At 40.6% G+C, this 18,922-nt stretch overlaps 1 protein-coding gene across 4 annotated transcripts in view; it reads left to right on the forward strand.

Moving 5' to 3' along the window:
* The first annotated feature begins 352 nt into the window (after positions 1-352).
* ANKS1A (ankyrin repeat and sterile alpha motif domain containing 1A) overlaps positions 353-18,922 on the forward strand; it is a 254,914-nt gene continuing 236,344 nt past the window's right edge. For all 4 annotated transcript variants that reach the window (XR_011974180.1, XM_072641817.1, XM_072641818.1 and 1 more), the window contains exon 1: positions 353-578. Coding sequence is in view for 3 of the 4 variants with exons in the window: in XM_072641817.1 (XP_072497918.1) it covers positions 379-578 (200 nt within the window). In the remaining variant the exon portion in view is untranslated. The remainder of the gene's footprint in view (positions 579-18,922) is intronic.

The raw sequence follows: 18,922 nt of genomic DNA on the forward strand, positions 1-18,922 counted from the left end.
GCAGCAGCACCAGCGCTCTGTCCCCACTGCGGAGCCACGCCCCCCGCTCCGCTCCCAGCCACACACCTCTCACCCGTATTGTACTTTCCCGCTTAGGTAGGAAAAGGGGCGGGACGTCCGCGAGGACCGGGATTGGGGAGAAGGAGGGAGGGGCGCGGTGACGCGATACGCCGGATGCCGGAAGTGACGCGCTTTCGGGAGGCGGGGTGGGGGAAGGGGAGGGAACGGCACGGGGCGGGGGGGAGGTGGCGTCCCCGGCCGGTTGGGGGGGGGGGGGGTGCGTTGCCCGGAGACAGAAAGTTTGGGATCCGGAGCGGGCGCAGTGGCCCCGGGGCGGGGTGCGGGGGGTGCGGGGAGGAGGACGGCGGAGCCGGTAGAATGGGGAAGGAGCAGGAGTTGCTGGAGGCGGCCCGCACCGGGCACCTCCCGGCGGTGGAGAAGCTGCTGTCCGGGAAGCGGCTCTCCTCGGGCTTCGGCGGCTCCGGCGGAGGCTCTGGCGGCGGCTCCGGGGGTGGCTCCGGAGGCGGCGGAGGCGGCGGCCTGGGTTCCTCCAGTCACCCCCTCTCCAGTCTGCTCAGGTGGGTGTGAGCCTCGCGGGGAGGGGGGTGGCGCGCGGCGGGCCTCCCCTGGTCCCCGCCCGCGCCGGAGGGAGGGGGAACCCCAGGGAGGCCCGAGCACCTGGGGCGGGAGGAAGGCGGAGGTTCCCCCCATCCCCAACACACACACACACACACCCACACACCCACACACCCACACACCCACACACCCACACACCACACCACTCACACGCACACACGCACCACACACACGCACACACACACACACACACGCACCACACACCACTCACACGCACACACGCACCGCACACACACACCGCACACACGCACCGCACCACACCACTCACGCACACACGCACCACACACCACTCACACGCACACACGCACCACACACACGCACACACACACCACTCACACGCACACACGCACCGCACACACACACCGCACACACGCACCACACACCGCACACACGCACACACACACCACTCACACGCACCACACACACGCACCACACACACGCACCACACACCACACACCACACACCACTCACACGCACCGCACACACGCACCACACACCAGTCACACGCACCACACACCACTCACGCACACACACACCACTCACACACAGCACACACCACTCGCACACACACGCACACTACACACGTACACACACGCACACACACGCACACTACACACGTACACACACGCACACACACACCACACACCACACACTCGCACACTACACCATACACACACACACACACACACACCACACTTCCAGGGCCCCGGCGGTACGGGCTGAGAGCCGCGGGTTTGGGTCCGGCCCTGGAAGCTGCGTGGTTCAGTGCGTGCCCGGTGGAGGGCCGGCGGTGGAGAGGGGGTGTGTGACCTTGGGCGAGTTTCTCAATCTTTAGGCACGGAGACTCCTTTTTCCTCAACTCTCATATAGCCGAATTGGATCTAGCAGTCCGAGGTCGGTCTGTCTTGGCTCTAAAGCCTGTGATGGCTGATCTGGGTCAGGGCTCCGAACCTCACTTTTCCCATCTGGGGAAACCTTTACTCGATGGGCGGTCCTGAGGAAAGGGCTTTGGAAACCTTTACGCTAGCGATGTGAGTGCGTACTACATACCATGTGCTCACTGCTAGGTGTATCAATCCGGAGGAGGCAGTGCCCAGGTGCCACTCTGCACCTCACGGCACGGCTTCCTCAGTGCCCGTTACGGGTCACCAGCGGTCACATTGATCAAGCACTTCCTTTGCTACCCAGATGCAGAATCCACTTTTTCCTCCCAGTGGGAATTTTGTTGATTCTGCCGCCTGCCACCTTATCTGGCTCAACGTGATCTGGCTCAAGTTTGTTGTTTGCTTATGCGCAGATTGTTAAATTGTCTCTGAGTTCATCAAATTTAGCATGTTTTTCTTTTAATTCACTCTAAACATAAAACATTTTGAATTCCCCAAATTGAACCACAGTAGGGTGTATTGTACTTTTAAGGATTAATCGCCGGGGTCACTTTTCAAAGGACAGAAATTGAAAGATGTGTAGAAAAATGGGAAAGTTTTTAACTTTCACTGAGACTGTTTTTAAGTGTAAAGTAGAGGATCGTTGGAACGATTATTTAAAAAACTTTTTGTGACTAGGAGACATTTTGGGGTGCTTTCTCATTGTGTGTAGAATTTGATAATGATTCAGCAGCTTTCTTTTGTAGCCTGGGTTCTTTTCCTTCCTCTTTTTTTTTTCTTTTGAGGTTTTAAGAAGTGGAAGTTATCTAGAAATGGCTTTGTTAGCTTTTGTTTCCCCTTTAGTCCTTTGGTTTTGGTTGTTTGTACTTGTTTCAAACGTGCCCAACTTCTTTAATCTACAAGTATTTATTGAGTACCTTCTGAGCCTAGCCTCATACTAGGTACTTTGGGGATATAAAAGTATAATTGTATAATTGCCCTGCCTAGATTAAAATGGAACAAGTGAAGAGCAAAAAGAGTACTAAATAAAACCCCAGTGACTCCCTTTAGTATATAATAAACTCTCCTGGTATTTAAAGATCTTTATAATCTGGCTTCAATCACTTTCCAAACTCACTACATACTACTCTTTCAGACATTTATTTTCCAATTAGACTGACTTACTTTCTGTTCTCATGCATGGCGTTCCATCTCCTTCCTCCATCCTTTACCTGTGCATATATTCTTTTCTACCTTCTTCATCCTTGCCTCTTTGAATCTCTTGTTGTTATTGTTTGGGTTTTTCAATCCCCAATGTCTAGCACAGTGTCTGAAACAGTATGTTTTGTTTAATTTCAGAAGAGGAGAGGGTGTGCTGGCCTGAGTTGTTCAGGGAAATCTTCATAGGAGGTGGGGGGACTTAGGTTGAACCTTAATGGATAGGTAGGATTTGGATAGATGATGGAAAGAGATTGTGGCATTCCAAATGCTATTGGGGAAATACTAGTAAAGATAGAGAAGTCCTAGTGTAGGACAGCTATGTGAATGCCAGGTCTGGAAGACTCTTTTTCCTGAGTTAAAATCTAGCCTCAACCTGGCAAGTCATTTAACTCTATTTGCCTCAGTTTCCTCATCTGGAAAATGAATTGAAGAAGGAAATGGCAAACCACTCCAGTATCTTTGCCAAAAAAGAGTCAGACACGTAGTCAGACGCCACACCAACAACAGTTAGTGAGACCTAATTGGATCAGAAGTTATGATTTGTGTTGTGAAAAGCAACGTGGGATCCGTAGGTGAACTTTTACTCCAGATGAATTGTGAAGTATTGAGATGTTTGGCAATGACACTATAATTCACTGGAATACCTTATTAATTTGAGATGTAGCAGAGTCTCTCAGCTTCAAGTACAGATACAGTCATCTGCCAGTCACAGACAGATACCACCCTGGTTGGTGGTATACTGTGAGAATTCAGCTTTCAAGTGATACAACAAGACTATGAAATTATGGTTGAGCTCATTTTGTGCTATTGTGGTTGGCATTTTGTCTTCTTGTTAAAGGGTGGGTGTTGTCTTCATTCCTGCAGTGTAAGATAGGTCTTACTTGCTCTCTCCTCTGTTGATAATGATAATAGAGATGCTTAAGTGTTGCTCTAGACTCTTGTTCCCATGGCTCCTGGGGGCAGGGAGGATGATGCTTTAGTTACTAGTTATGCCAGGTGTGTGATTAATTATGACCTTCTTAGAGATGTCTGATTAAAATTATTGAAAGATTTCTTACCAAATGACCACATAAACGTAAATATTACTTAGGTCAGTGATTCTTTCTCCCTTTTGTGTAGAAATGTTAGTGTTGTTTTTCAAAACCCTTGAATTACCCTACCACATAATCAAAGAACTGTGAAGAGCCTCATTTTGCTTTTGTTTTTTCCATAACTCCTTTCTTCTCTATTCTCTTTTATCCCTTCTCCACTCCCACATTCCACTGCCCCTTATATTACCTCTCCCCCAACCTCCAACTGCAACTTGGTTCTTTTTCTTTTGGACTTGTAATTTCATCTGCTTATCTACGTCTATCTATGTATCTATATGTATACACATATATGGTTATATGTTGATAAAATCCTAATGAGGAAACTCTCTTTCCTTAGGCAAATTGGAATCTACTCTGCCATTTTATAGTCTTTGGAAGTTGCCCAGGATACTGAGTTAAGTGACTTGCCCAGAGTGACTGAGCTAGTATGTGACAGAAGTCATATTTGAATCCACATCTTATTAACTTTGTGTTTGGCTTTCTGTCCATTCTTTCGTCTTGCCTCATACATATTCAGTAAGACTTTGTAGACTTGGCTGGAATCTGTGATTACACATATGTGAATTTGACATAGCTAATGCTTAGGACACACTTGGTTTATTAGTCTGTGTTCCCAGCCTGTAACCTTTTATCTGTATACTTACTGTCAGTGCTTCAAGATCCTATTCAAGTCTCATCTAGTCCTAGAAGACTCCAGGGTTACATTGATACTATCTTTAACTTTTTTTTTTTGCACATCTTGGTACAGTGCCCCACCTGTACTTTCTTTTATCCTTTTATATTCTAATTTCCTGTGCTACACAATTCAGCATTTTATTACATCAGTGTGTAATTCTGATATACAGTAACACCTTACTGTAGATATAGCTGAGAATTAGGAAGAAAAGCAGCCAAAAATAAACTTGAAGTTAATTCATTAAAGTCCACTCCCTTTACTCAAAGGTTGCCCCTCAGAATCTTGCCAGAGTTCTTTTTATCCTCATTTTACACACAGCTCTGACGGACTTGTTTATGTGGTTTCCAAGCACTCAGTAGATTAAAATAACAAATTAGAAACTGGAAAGGGACTGTCATAGGCAACCATGCAAGCAATAGCAAAAAATAACGTCTAAACTTAATAGAAAAAATATTTAAAAAGTAGATGCAGGAATTCAAGAAATACAACATTTTGGGGACATTTAGTGTTGGGGAAATAGTCTGTATATAACAATGTTTGTAAAAATGCTAAGTCTTCAAGAAAAAGTTAAATTCAAGTCATTGTATTTGGCTTAAAATATTTATATTCAAATTGATTACACTTTTAAATAAGTATCTTTTAAAGGGATAAACCCTTTACTCTCTAGAAAAGGACTTTTTTTCCTCAAGGAGGTCTTATTTGCTGAATTTGGTGTAGCTGAAATTATATATAGAATAGTAATTGTTTTACAAATATCACCATTTACTCCAGTTATATTGGACAGTTTTGATGGTTAGAGTCTGTAGATTGTAATAATTTTGATTTCACAGTGTCTGATTACTTGGTGTATAATAGGCATATGTTTGGTCCTTATTTGGAGAGTTTTATTAATTGTCTAGTCAGACAGTTTGTAGAAAAATGGAATGCAAATGCAGAAAGATTTGGCTTTAACTGAAAGGTGAAAAAAGAGAAAAAGTCTGGCTATGAAGAACACTAAAATCATAAATCAAGACATTGATATGAATAAGAGAATGAAAGGTAAAATAAAGTAAACTTTAAGATTCCAGAAGCAGGGAGAAGCTAAATCAAACCCAAGAGTTCAGGAAGACTGAAAGGAAGATTGTTATAATAGCTTATGAAAGGACTAGATCTGAAACATTCAACCTGACATTTTTTTTATAGCCATTCTATATTTAAAACCAAGTACTGAGGGGAGTATACAGCAAAAATAAGGTTCTAGTGGACCTTACAGACTTGATAGTGCAAGGAAAAGATGCCATAAATAATATTAAACTATATTATATATAGCATAATATAATTATGCTCAAAGAATTTACATAAAACACAGTACTTCCTGAAGTACATATGGGGGGAAAGTAATTAATGATCGATGGGAGGTCAAGAAAGTTTTCGTGGAAGAAGCCTCCGGACTGAGTTTTAAAAAGATGGCAGTTCTGCAGACAAGGAGGGAGAAAATTTGACCCATTCTGAGCAATGGAAAGTGCTGCAGTGTATGGGAGACAGAAGTTCAGTTTGGCCAGTAGAGAGTAATATAAGGTAATATAGCATGTTGTTGGATTTCAGAGCATCTAAGATGCCAGGTAAAAGAATTTTAACTTCACACTTTGGGAACCAAGGAGCCATTGAAGATTTCTGCTTGAAATAGAATGTGTTGGATTTGGCATGGGGTTGGTCAGAGTAGAGTGGGAAGCTCTTTTAGGGGAGTGTTGAATTAAGTATTGTGAATGGTAATGAAAACCTATACTAGAGTGGTGACATAGGGAGTAGACAGAAGGGAAAGACATGAGGGGGATATTGTGCAAAAATACCTGTAGGACATGGTAACTATCACATATAAGAAATGAGAGAAGAAAGAGTCACTAAATTTTCAGATTTTGGAAACTGGGTGGCCACACTGAGAGAAATGTGAAGAGTTGGAAGAGTAGGACAGTTCCTAGAAAAAGAACTCTAGTTACAGGTTGTAGAGGTAAATGTGATTTACAATAACTTATTTTTTACTTTAATATTAACAAAGGAGAACACTAACCAGAAACAGACACAGATATCCCAGAGATGCGAATGTTCTGGTAGAAATTTGCATCATGGTACTGGCTGTACTTTCACTCAAACCCCTTTTCTTTTTCCTTCCTGCACTGGTTATAGTAGGAGAATTTGCCAATTTCAGATACTCTCTTTACCTCAGCAGTTGCTCCTTTGAGATTTATGCAGTCCATATTTACCACTTGATCCAGATTCTGGTAAGTATTATCTACCATCCCTTCAGGATATATTCCCTACTTTCTCAGTGAATTCAGTGTCAACACCAGAATCTTCACATTACCCCTTTCTTCCAGCTCATTTCCTGCCCTTTTCTGAAAGGATTTCAGCATACAGGTTGCTATTTCCTTGTCAATCCTAACTTTCCAGTTCCTAAATCTACTCAGCTCCCATGACCTACTCTACCCCTCCACCTCTGCTACATACATATTTTATTTTCATGTTCAAGAACTCTGAATTTCCTTTATCTGTTTTATACTCTTTTTGAATCTGTCCATCTTTCCTTATGCCTTAAACCTATTCGGTGTCCTCAACCTGACTCCCAATTGCTCCATCCCTAAGTACTCTCTTAGTCTGAATATTGCCCTTTCTCTGGCTACATCCTCCTCCCTTCTGCATTTCAATTTCTTGGTGAACAAGTTCAAATCGGGACACTATTCTTTACCTTGGAATATTCTTTTGCTTCTCCTTTTTTATCTCCTTTGATGGTTCCTTCTCCAGATCATTTCCTTTAACCATAGGTAGGTGTCCCTCATAGTTCTATCCTGGGCCCTCTTGTCCCTCTATACTTCTTCACTTGGTGATCCCAACAGCTCCTGTTCATTAAGTTACCCATCTCTAGGCTGATTATTCTTAAATCTATCTGTGTTGCCCCAAACTCTCTGCTGACTTCTGATCTTTAATCTCCAGCTGCCATTCAGGCATTTCAAAATATATGTCCAGTGGTTATTTTAAACTCAGTAAATTCAAAGTGGAACTCATTATCTTTCCCCCTAAACTCTCCTTCCCTATTACTATTACTGTAGAGGGCAACACCATCCTCCCAGTCCCTCAGGCTTACAGCCTAGGCTGGGTCCTCTGCCACAAGTCTCTCTCCATGCCATTCCATCATCCATTAAGCCACCAAAGTGCTAGTCCTTTTTTTTTTAAAGAGAATTTGACATTTTAAAAAATCTGTTTATTTTTAGTTTTCAACATTCATTTCCACAAGATTTTGAGTTCCAAATTTTCTCCCCATCTCTCCCTGCCCCCACCCCAAGATACCATGCGTTCTGATTACCCCTTCCCACAGTCTGCCCTCCCTTCTATCATACCTCTCCCTTCCCTTATCCCCATCTTCTCTGTTTTCTTGTAGGGCAAGATAGATTTTTATGCCCCATTACCTGTATTTCTTATTTCCCAGTTGCATGCAAAAACAATTCTCAACATTCGTTCTTAAAACTTTGAATTCCAGCTTCAGTCCTTTCCTTCCTCCCAACCCATCCCCACTGAGAAGGCAAGCAATTCATTATAGGCTATACATTTGTAATTATGCAAAAGACTTCCATGATAGTTATGTTGTGAAAGACTGACTATATTTCCCTCCATCCTGTCCTGCCCATTTATTCTATTCTCTCTTTTGACCTTGTCCCTCCTCAAGTGTTTACCTCTAATTACTCCCTCCTTCCATTTGCCCTCCTTCTATCATCCCCCCCTCATCCCACTTATCCCCTTCTCCCCTACTTTCTTGTAGTATAAGGTAGATTTTCATACCAAATTGAGTGTGCTGTCATTCACTCCTTAAGCCAAATGTGATGAGAGTAAGCTTCACTTTTTCCCCTCTCACCTCCCCACTTTTCCCCTCCATTGAAAAAACTTTCTTGCTTTTTTATAAGAGATAATTTGCCCCATTCCATTTCTCCCTTTCTCCTCCCAATATATTCCTCTCTCTCCCCTTAATTTTATTTTTTCAGATGTCATCGCTTCCTATTCAACTCACCTTGTGCCCTCTGTCTATATGGGTGTGTGTGTATGTGTATACGTATAATCCCTCCAACTACCTAAATACTGAGAAAAGTTTCAAGAGTTACAAATATTATCTTTCCATGTAGGAATATAAACAGTTCTACTTAAGTAAGTCCTTTATGATTTCTCTTTCCTGTTTACCTTTCCATGTTTCTCTTGATTCTTGCATTTGAAAGTCAAATTTTCTATTCAGTTCTGGTCTTTTGAGTGCTTGAAAGTCCTCTATTTCATCAAATGACAATTTTTTCCCCTGAAGTATTATACTCAATTTTTCTGGGTAGGTGATTTTTGGTTTTAATCCTAGTTCCTTTGATTTCTGGAATATCATATTCCAAGCCCTGCGATTCCTTAATGTAGAAGCGGCTAGATCTTTTGTTATCCTGATTGTATTTCCACAATACTTGAATTGTTTCTTTCTGGCTGCTTGTAACATTTTCTCCTTGACCTGAGAACTCTGGAATTTGGCTACAATATTCCTAGGAGTTTTTCTTTTTGGATCTCTTTCAGGAGGTGATTGGTAGATTCTTTCAATATTTATTTTACCCTCTGGTTCTAGAATATCAGGGCAATTTTCCTTGATAATTTCATGAAAGATGATGTCTACGCTCTTTTTTTTGACCATGGCTTTGAGGTAGTCCCATAATTTTTAAATTGTCTCTCCTGGATCTATTTTCCAGATCAGTTGTTTTTCCAATGAGATATTTCACCTTGTCTTCTATTTTTTCATTCTTTTGGTTGTGTTTTATAATTTCTTATTTCTCCTAATGTCATTAGCTCCCACCTGCTCCATTATAATTTTTAAAGAATTATTTTCTTCAGTGAGCTTTTGAGCCTTCTTTTCCATTTGACCAATTCTGCTTTTTAAAGCATTCTTCTCCTCATTGGGTTTTTGGACCTCTTTTGCCATTTGGGTTAGTCTTTTTTAAAGGTATTATTTTCTTCAGCATTTTTTGGGGTCTCCTTTAGCAAACTGTTGACTTGCTTTTCATGATTTTCTTGCATCATGCTCATTTCTCTTCTCAGTTTTCCCCCCATCTCTCTTACTTGATTTTCAAAATCCTTTTTGAGCTCTTCCATGGCTTGGGACCATTGCATATTTTTTTTTGGAGGTTTTGGATGCAGAAGCCTTGACTTTTATGTCTTCTACTGATGGTATGCTTTGTTCTTCCTCATCTTAAAGGATGGAAGAAAATACCTTCTGTAGTCTTATTTTTTTCCCCTTTTTTGGGCATTTTCCCAGCCAGTTACTTGACTTTTGAGTCCTTTGTCAAGTGGAGGGCATACTCTAGGGATCTGTAAGTTTTCAGTTTCTCCAAGGTGGCACAGTCAAAGGAGAGGAATTTACTCCTCTTCTGGCCTGTGTTGTGGTCTGGAAACAACCACAAACTTTTCTGCCCAGGATCTGCGAGTAGAATTCCCTCTCCAAAGCCACCACCAGCTCCAGCTAGGCAACACTTCTGCTCACCCCAGGACTGCCACTTAGAACTGAGATTCACATTGGCTGCTTGATTCCCCCAGGATCTTCAGGCAGAGAGCTCCAAAAGTGGACTGCTGCTGCAGTGGCTGCCACTGCCCTGGGGCTGGGTCTAGGGCCAGACTGCAAACCCCTCTCACCCAGGTGAAAGAGCTTTCCACCTGACCTTTGAAGCTGTCTTTGGTGTTTGTGTATTGTGGGTTAGGGGAACTGCAGCTGCTACCCATGATTCTGTGCCCTGAAACCTGTCCTCGCTGTGCTGTGCTCTGCTCTGCTCTGAGCCTAATGCAATTGACCTTTCCTGTTGGCCTTCCAGGATGTCTTGGGCTGGAAATCTCTTTCACTCAGTTGTTTTGTGGCTTCTGCTGCTCTAGAATTTTAGTCATTTTTTACAAGTATTTTATTGGCTGTGGGGGGAGAGCTAGAGCAGATCTGTCTTTCTACTCTGTCATCTTGGCTCCACACCCCCAAAGTGATATTCCTTAAGTGCTGGTCTGACCATGTTAACCCCCAACCCTTTCCTCCCCCCAACAACCTATTCAGTAAACTCTAGTGTTTCTCTTTTGCTTCCAAGATCAAATACAGAATGCTCTGTTTGGCATTCAAAGCTCTTCACGTCCTAGCCCCTTTCTACCTTTCCAGTCTTCTTACACCATATTCTGTTATACTTATTTTGTGATCCAGTAACACTGGTCTCATGGCTTTTCCACAAACAAGACACTTCATCTGCTGGCTCTGATTTTCTCTGCCCTCATTCCTGGAATGATCACCCTCCTCTATTACAGCTGCTGACCTCCATGAATTCCTTTAAGTCCCAACTAAAATCCCATCTCTTACTGGAAGCCTTTCCCAGCCCCTCTTAATTCTAGTGCCTTCCCCTATTAATTATTTTCTGGGTATTCTGTGTATAGCTTGCTTTGTCTATATTTGTTTGCATTATATCATAAACTTCTTGAGGACAGGGACTGTCTTTTACCTCTTTTTGAATCCCCATGGCTTAGCACAATGGTTGACACACATTAGGTGCTTAATAAATGTTTATTGATTTATTGGTTGGTTGTTTTCTTATCCCAGCAATGGTGACAGCTTGCCAAATCTCAACCCTGTATTACTCCCACTGTTTCTCTCCTTCACTCTTGCAATTCTCTGACTGATCCTTAATCTCTTTACTAGATCTTCATTCTTGTCATACCCATTAACAGTGTGTGTCTCCCTAGGGCTCTGTCCTGAGCCCTCTTCTTCCTGTATACTATCTCTCATATCAAAATTATTAGCTTCCATGGATTAAATAATCATGTCTATGCTGATGATTCTCAGATCTGTTTATCCCATTTTTACCTGTTTTCCTGATCCCCATTCTCACACTTTAGACTCTACTTTCAACTTGTCCAAAACTGAACTCATTATCTTTCTCTCCAAACCCACCTCTCTTCTAAATTTCCTTATTACATCTTTATTATCCAGGGCACCACCATCCTCCCAGTTACCCAGGCTCACAATCTCTAGGTGTCATCCTTGATTTCCCATTTTCATATTACATATCCAATCTTATACCAAGTACTATCATTTCTACCTTGGCAACATCTCTTTTATAAGCCCTCCTCTACTGTAACACTGTTACCACTCTGATTTAGGCCCTTATCACCTCATACCTGGACTTTTATAATAGTCTTCTGGTTGGTCTCTCTGCCTTATGCCTTTCCCCATTGTAATCCATTATTCACTCAGCTGCCAAAATATTCTTCATAAAGGGTGTGACCTTGTGATTCTATTCAATATGCTCCAATGATTCCCTCTTACTTTCAGGATTAACCATAAAATGACCTGTTTGGTTTTTAAAGCCCTTCACATCCTGGTCCCCTTCCACCTTTCCAGTTTTCTTACACCTTACTTTCCTCTGTGTAATCTGTGATCCATTGACACTGACCTCTTGCTGTTCTTGAACCAGCTGCTCCATCACTCAACTCAGGACATTTTCTCTGTTTCCCTAAGCCTGGAAAGCTTTCCTTCCTCATCTCTACCTCCTAGCTTGTCTATCTTCCTTAATTCCCCTGTAATGCTAGTAACTTTCTTCTGAGATTACCTTCACCTTACCCTGTATATATAGATTTTTATGTACATGGCTGTTGCATGTTGTTTCTCCCATTAGGATTTGAACTTCTTGAGAAAATGGACTATTTTTTGCCTTTCTTTGTAAGCCCAGCACCTAGCATGGTATCTGGCACAGAGTAAGCACTTAGTAGATGCTTATTGATTTCTTGATTCAAATATTTCTGAATTGAATTGGAGGAAATCACAAAACTATGTTCAGTGGGTCCAGTACAAATTTGTTAGCCGTTATTTATTAGCAGTTATGCCCTTAGTTTGGCAAGATATCTCACTTCTCTAATTATTTACTTATGCCAATCCTCAAAGTTTCTGTTTCAAAACATGCCTTCTTATTGAGCCTCCCATGCCCTGTTATCCTACTTAACTCACCCTCTCTGCTGAGGAATTTACCTCACTCCCCCTCCCCCCCAAAAGAAAATTGAGGCTATTCCTTGAGAGTGCTCTCTTGTTTCCTTCTTATCTCACATCCCTTTGATGCCCTCTTCTACTTTCTGCTTCTTCACTCCAGTGTCTGAAGAAGAGGTGACCTTTATAAAATGCCAGGGACAACCCCAAGTCTTCTACATCAATCCTCCCCCCTCCTTTTTTATAAACATTTTCCCTCCACCATTGCCCCCTCATTAATCTGTTTCTTCCTTGCTACAAACGTTGGTCAACTCTTCTCTGTCCTTAAAAAAAACAGCAAAAAGCTCCTAACTAAATCCTATCAGGCCTCATAGGTATCATCTTATACTTCTCCATTTTCCAGCTAAATTCCTTTCAGAACTCTACAGTCATTGCCTATAGCTCCTTTTAAACCCTCAGTATCTTCTATGCCATTTGCAAGCTACCTTCTGACTTGATATTTCACTGAAACTGCATTCTCCAAAGTTACCAGTGATTTTAAATTTTTTTTTAAATCAGCAAAAGTCTTTCTTCCCTTATTCCCACCCTAACCCCAGTTGAAAAAGAAAGAAAAACAAAACTCCTTTTACAAACATGCATAGTGAAGCAAAAAATATTTTTTTCTCTCTGGCTTTCTCAGAAGAAAATATGTCTCATTCTGCAGTCGTGAATCTTTCTCCCTGCTTAAGTGGTTTCTTTTTTTACAGTATTGTTATTGTTGTATAAGCTGTTCTCTTTATTCTGCTCATTTCACTCCATCAGTTTGTACAAGTCTTCCCAGGTTTCTCAGAAACCATCCCCTTCATCATAATACCACATTGTTTTTCCATCATGTTTATATAACATAATTTGTTTTTTAAAATTAAATTTTATTTTTAGATTTTTAAACAATAATCAGCCTTTTCTCCCTCCCTCCCCTTGACAAAACAAGAAAAGCAAAATCCCTGTTACAAGCATGTATAATTCAAGCAAAACAAAATTTCTCATTAGCCATTTCTAAAAATCATATGGTTCAAAATGTGCTTAGTCCATCAGTCCCTCTGTCAGGAGGTAGGCAGTATGTGTCATCAGGAGTCCCCAGTAATTGTGGTTAATTTTGTTGAGCAGAGTTCCCAAGTTTTCTCTTCTTTAAAATACTCTTTTTTGTCTTATTTAGCCAAGATCCATCCTCTCTTCCCTGTCAATCAAACCTTCCCTCCACCCCCACTTATCCCCACCAGTTTGAGAACACAAGAAAAACAAAACCATTACAAACATGCTTGGTCAATCAAAACAAATTTCTACCTTGCCCATGTCCTAAAAAAATTTGTCTCATTCTACATTCTGAGTCCTTCATATCTTTTTCAGGAGGTGGTTAGCATGTTTAAACATTAGTCCTTTAGAATCCTGTTATGCCATCACACTGATAAGAATTTAGCACAAAAGTATTCCATCAAGTCTGTGTACTATAACTTGTTCATCCATTCCATAATTTATAGGCTTATAAATTAATAATTATTATAATTAATTTTAGATTCCCATTCTTTACCACTGTAAAAAGAGCTATAAATATTTTTGTACATCTTAGAATTTGTTTTGCTCAGGGCTAATCCATCCCTCTAATTCCCTTTTCCTACTTCTTCCCTTTCCCTCCTATTTCATGGTTGAGTGAAATGTATTTCTGTACCTGACCCTCTTTGTATATGTGTATGTATGTGTGTGTGTGTTCTTCCTTATTTTCTGTCATGTTATTTTATTTTAATACATTTATTATTTTTAATATTGATTAAAATTTTTTTGAGTTTTGAATTTTCTTCCTTCCTCTTGCCCCCATACCACTCACTGAGAAGGCAAATAATGTGATATCAATTATTCATATGAAATAATGCAAGACATAGTTCCATTTTAGCTATATTTCAAAACAAAAAAAAATCAAGAAAAATAAGCAAAGTGGAAAAAAAATTACACTTCATTCTGTACTTAGTTCATCAATTCTCTTTCTGGAGGTGGATAGCATTTTTTCATTATGGGTCCTTTGGAATTGTTTTGAATCATTGTTTTTATTAGATGTCATCATAATATTGCTGTTAACTGTACAGTGTTCTTTTGGTTCTCTTAAAATTATTAATGAATTTATTTTTAATTTTAAACATTCACTTCCACAAGTTTTAAATTTTCTACCCCTCCCCAAGAAGGCATGCAGTCTGTTATGGGCTCTACACACACATTCCTATTAAACATATTTTTGCCTTAGTCATGTTGCATAGAAGAATTATAATGAATGGGAGAAATCATGAGAAAGAAAACAAAACAAAAAGGAAAACAGTCTGTTTCACTCTGCATTCTGACTCCATAGTTCTTTGGATATGGATGGCATTTTCCTTCATTAGTCCTTTCAAATTATTTTAGGTCCTTGCATTGCTGAGAAGGGCGAAGTCTATCGAAATTAGTCATCATACACTGTGACTGTTACTGTGTACGATGTTCTCCTGGTTCTGCTCACTTCACTCAGCATCACTTCATATAAGTCTTTTCAGGTTTTTCTGAAGTCCACCTATTTATCATTACTTATAGCACAAGAGTATTCCATTACATTCATGTACCACAACTTGTTCAGCCATTCCCCAATTGATGGGCAGCTCCTTGAATTATTTTAGGATTTCAAGGACAGCTCAGGAATTGCAAGCATTCAGTGCTCCCCAGGGCAAAGTCTGGTATTGCCCACTTGGTCTTAGTTCTGCCAGTTCCTAAGGTAGATTTGGTTCTGAGCAACAGGCCTTTGGGCTTATTCTTTTGGGGTACCAGTAGACTGCTGCTTTATTTAGTTACTATCAGTCATACGTTCTGCTGTCATAATTCCCATTTCTCTTTTGAACCATTCAGGAACAGTGTGTTGTGATTCCATGTTCTCCTCACATTTCACAGAGTTTTCATCAAGTGTTGGATCATTTTCCTTTGTTTTACAGTATTTATTCATAGGTACCTGAATTTGTTTACTAGATCTGGAGACCATATTTCCTTTTGTTGTTACTGTTTTCTCTGTTGACTTATTCACTTATGTTCAAGGTCTTTGAATTTTTTTCTTTCTGAGATTTTTGGTAACTTCAGCTCCCCTCCTTTATTTTTCCTTATCATTCACTTTCTGGCTCCCTTCCCTCTGATAGTGATATCTTTGGAGGTTTGATCTCAAAGCTTCTCAGCTTCCTCCCACACCGGACAATTTATGGTTTGCCTGCCTAGATCTCTGCCCCAAGTGACTTTTGGGTCTTCAGAACTGACCCTAGCTGGATGCTGTAGCCTTTCCTTCAAGCTTAGTGGAGTGCTGAACAGTGCCCACACATATATGCACATACAGTGTCCTATCTTGGTGTCTTGTCTTTTTCCTCTCTGTTCATTAGTTCTCTGATCTGGCACCAGCAAGTTGGAGCTTTGCAGGTCTGGTGATATGAGATTGTGACTTTTGGAAGGCATTTGTTAATGAAGGGCTGTCTGTCATGGTCAGGGCAAATGTTTGCAGCCTGGAACTGGGATCTCCATGGCACCAAAAAGTGGGAGGGAGACTGGGTTGTGGACATGGATTTTATTGTAAGCCTGTTTCCTGTCCTTGCTGGCCTCATTGCTTGTAGGTTGGAAGGTGAGGGCAGGGAGTTAAGTGAACTCAGAGTCAGTGAGCATCAGTTCATAGACTTTTTTTTCTTTTAAACTTTCTTTTGGATTTTGAGTGTTCTAGACTATGGATGTGTCCATAGTCTGAAGTTGCTTCATCTTTGATGCATAATTTCTGTTTGGAGAAATTTGAGAGGCTGAGATCAGAGAAAACGTTTAATCCTTCATCTTGTTGCTCACTTGACCAGACCCTAGTGATCTCTTAATTGAAAAATCTACTGGCCTTTTCTCAGTCCTTATCCTGTTTAATGTCTCTGTAGCTTTTGACACAGTTGACCATTTCCTGAATATTCTCTCCTCTTTGGTTTCACAACTGTTCTCTTTTGGTTTTCCTTCTACCTATCTTACTGCTTCTTCTTAGTGTTGCTGATTAACTTGCCTTTAATTGTGGATATCCCCTATGGCCATGTTCATAGGCCTTTTCTCTCTGCATTCTCTCATTTGAGAATCTTAGCAGTTTCCCTCAATTCAGTTATCTCTTTGCAGATGATTCTCAGGTATATCTGTCCATCCTAATCTGTCTCCTGAGTTTCTAGTCCTATCTCCAGACTGCCTATTGGATATCTTAAACTGGATATTCCAGAGGTATCTTAAACTTAACGTTTCCAAAACAAAATTCATTATCTTTCCTTCCTAAAACTTCCCCTCTTCTGAACTTCCCCTCTTCTGAACTTCCCTATTATTGTTGTGAGTGCCACCATTCTTTCATTCACCCAGCTTTGCAACCCCTTTGTTGTCTTCAGTTCCTCTCTCACTCCCCTTCTCATATCCAGTTAGCTGCTAAATCATATAATGTATCTCTCTACCACATCTCTTACAGAGTTCTACTGTTCTTCACTCACACAAATATCACCTAGTTCATGCCTTCCATAACCTTTTATAGTCTGGACTATTCCATTAACTTTCTAGTTGCTCTTCCTGACCTACATCTCTCCTCACTTCAATTCGCCTTCCAGTCAATAGCAGTTATTTATTCCACACACTCTATAGCCCAGTCATAATGTTCCTCCCAAGGACACCCCATCTCCATTTTCCCAGTATTTTGACCAGCTGTACTCTGTACCTGAAACATTCTCTCTTTGTACTTTTGCCTTTTAGCCTTTCTGGCTTCTTTGAAAGACAGTTCAAGTACTATCCCTTCCAACAGGCCTTTCTACTTCCCATAGTAGCAATGCTCATGACTGTTCTAAGGCTACCTTCCATCTACTCTTTTTTTTTTTTATCTCATAGGTTCCTGTTTGTGTTTATTTTAAACTGTTCCATTAGAATGTAAGTTCCTTGAGGTCAGGGGCTGTTTTTACTTTTTCTTCAAATCCCCAGTGCTTTGCACCATGCATGATACATGCTTGATACATGCTGAAATAAGGTTGGAAGAATTAACAATTTTGAAAAATGGGTTCATTCTGGTTATTGTATTATGTTTTCTCAGTTCTCAGAAGATTTGAGAAATAAGCTAGCCTAAAATTTTGTTTGGGAAACTTAGAACTAATTTTTTATTTTTTTATTTTTTTTTAATTATTTTTTAATGTTTAACAATCACTGCCATACAATTGAGATTTTATCCCCCCAACACCTACCCCCTACTACCCCCCTCCCTCCCCACGACTGCATACAATTCTGTATAGGTTCTACATATACTTTCCTATTGAGTACATTTTCACTATAGTCATGCTATGTAGTCAGACTAAAATAAATGGAAGAAATCATATAACAAATCAAAACATGATACACAAAAACATATACATACACAAACACGATCTGCTACATTCTGCGAATGACTTCCATATTTCTTTCTCTGAGTGTGGAAGGCATTTTGCCTTAGAGAACCACCATTGGGATTTTTTTTTTTTAAGAAGTTCTTGCATTATTACGAAATTCCAAGTCTACCAGAAAAAACTCTCGCATACTGTGGTCATTGCTGTGCACAAAGTTCTCCTGGTTCTGCTCCTTTCAGTCAGCATCAGGTCATATAAGTCCTTCCAGGCCTCTCTGAAGTCTTCTTGTTCATCATTTCTTATGGCACAATAGTACTCCATTACATTCATATACCATAATTTATTCAGCCATTCCCCAATTGATGGACATCCCCTTGACTTCCAGTTTTTGGCAACTACAAAAAGTGCTGCTATAAATATTTTTGTACATGTGGGACCCTTTCCCATTTTTATGATCTCTTGGGGATACAGTCCTAGTAGCGATATTGCTGGGTCAAAGGGTATGCACATTTTTGTAGCCCTTTGGGCATAGTTCCAAATTGCTCTCCAGAATGGTTGGATGCGCTCACAGCTCCACCAGCAGTGGATTAATGTTCCAACTCTCCCACATTTTCTCCAGCATTTATCATTTTCTTGTTCTGTCATGTTTGCCAATCTTATAGGTGTGATGTGGTACCTCAGAGTTGTTTTGATTTGCATCTCTCTAATCAATAGTGAAGAACTAATTTTTATGAACAAAAATATTGATTTTTATCTCACTCATAGTTCAGACACAGGCACAATATAATGGAGTGCCAGTTTTAAAAAATCTAATGCCTTTCAATTCAACAAGCATTAATTAAGTTACCGTGTGGGGACACAAAGACAAAAATAAAAAAAAAAAGGTCTTTCCCAAGTAGAGCTTTTATTCTAGAGGATTGAAGTGGTGGTGGGGCAGACCTACAGCATATAAACAAAATAGTAGATACAGGGTTGATTGTGTATGAATTGTGCTAAGTTTTTTGGAGAGGTGTATTTTGGTGCAGATATATTTCGTATCCTGAATA

The sequence above is a fragment of the Notamacropus eugenii genome, chromosome 2, assembly GCF_028372415.1.
Source record: "Notamacropus eugenii isolate mMacEug1 chromosome 2, mMacEug1.pri_v2, whole genome shotgun sequence".
Classification (NCBI taxonomy): Eukaryota; Metazoa; Chordata; class Mammalia; order Diprotodontia; family Macropodidae; genus Notamacropus; species Notamacropus eugenii.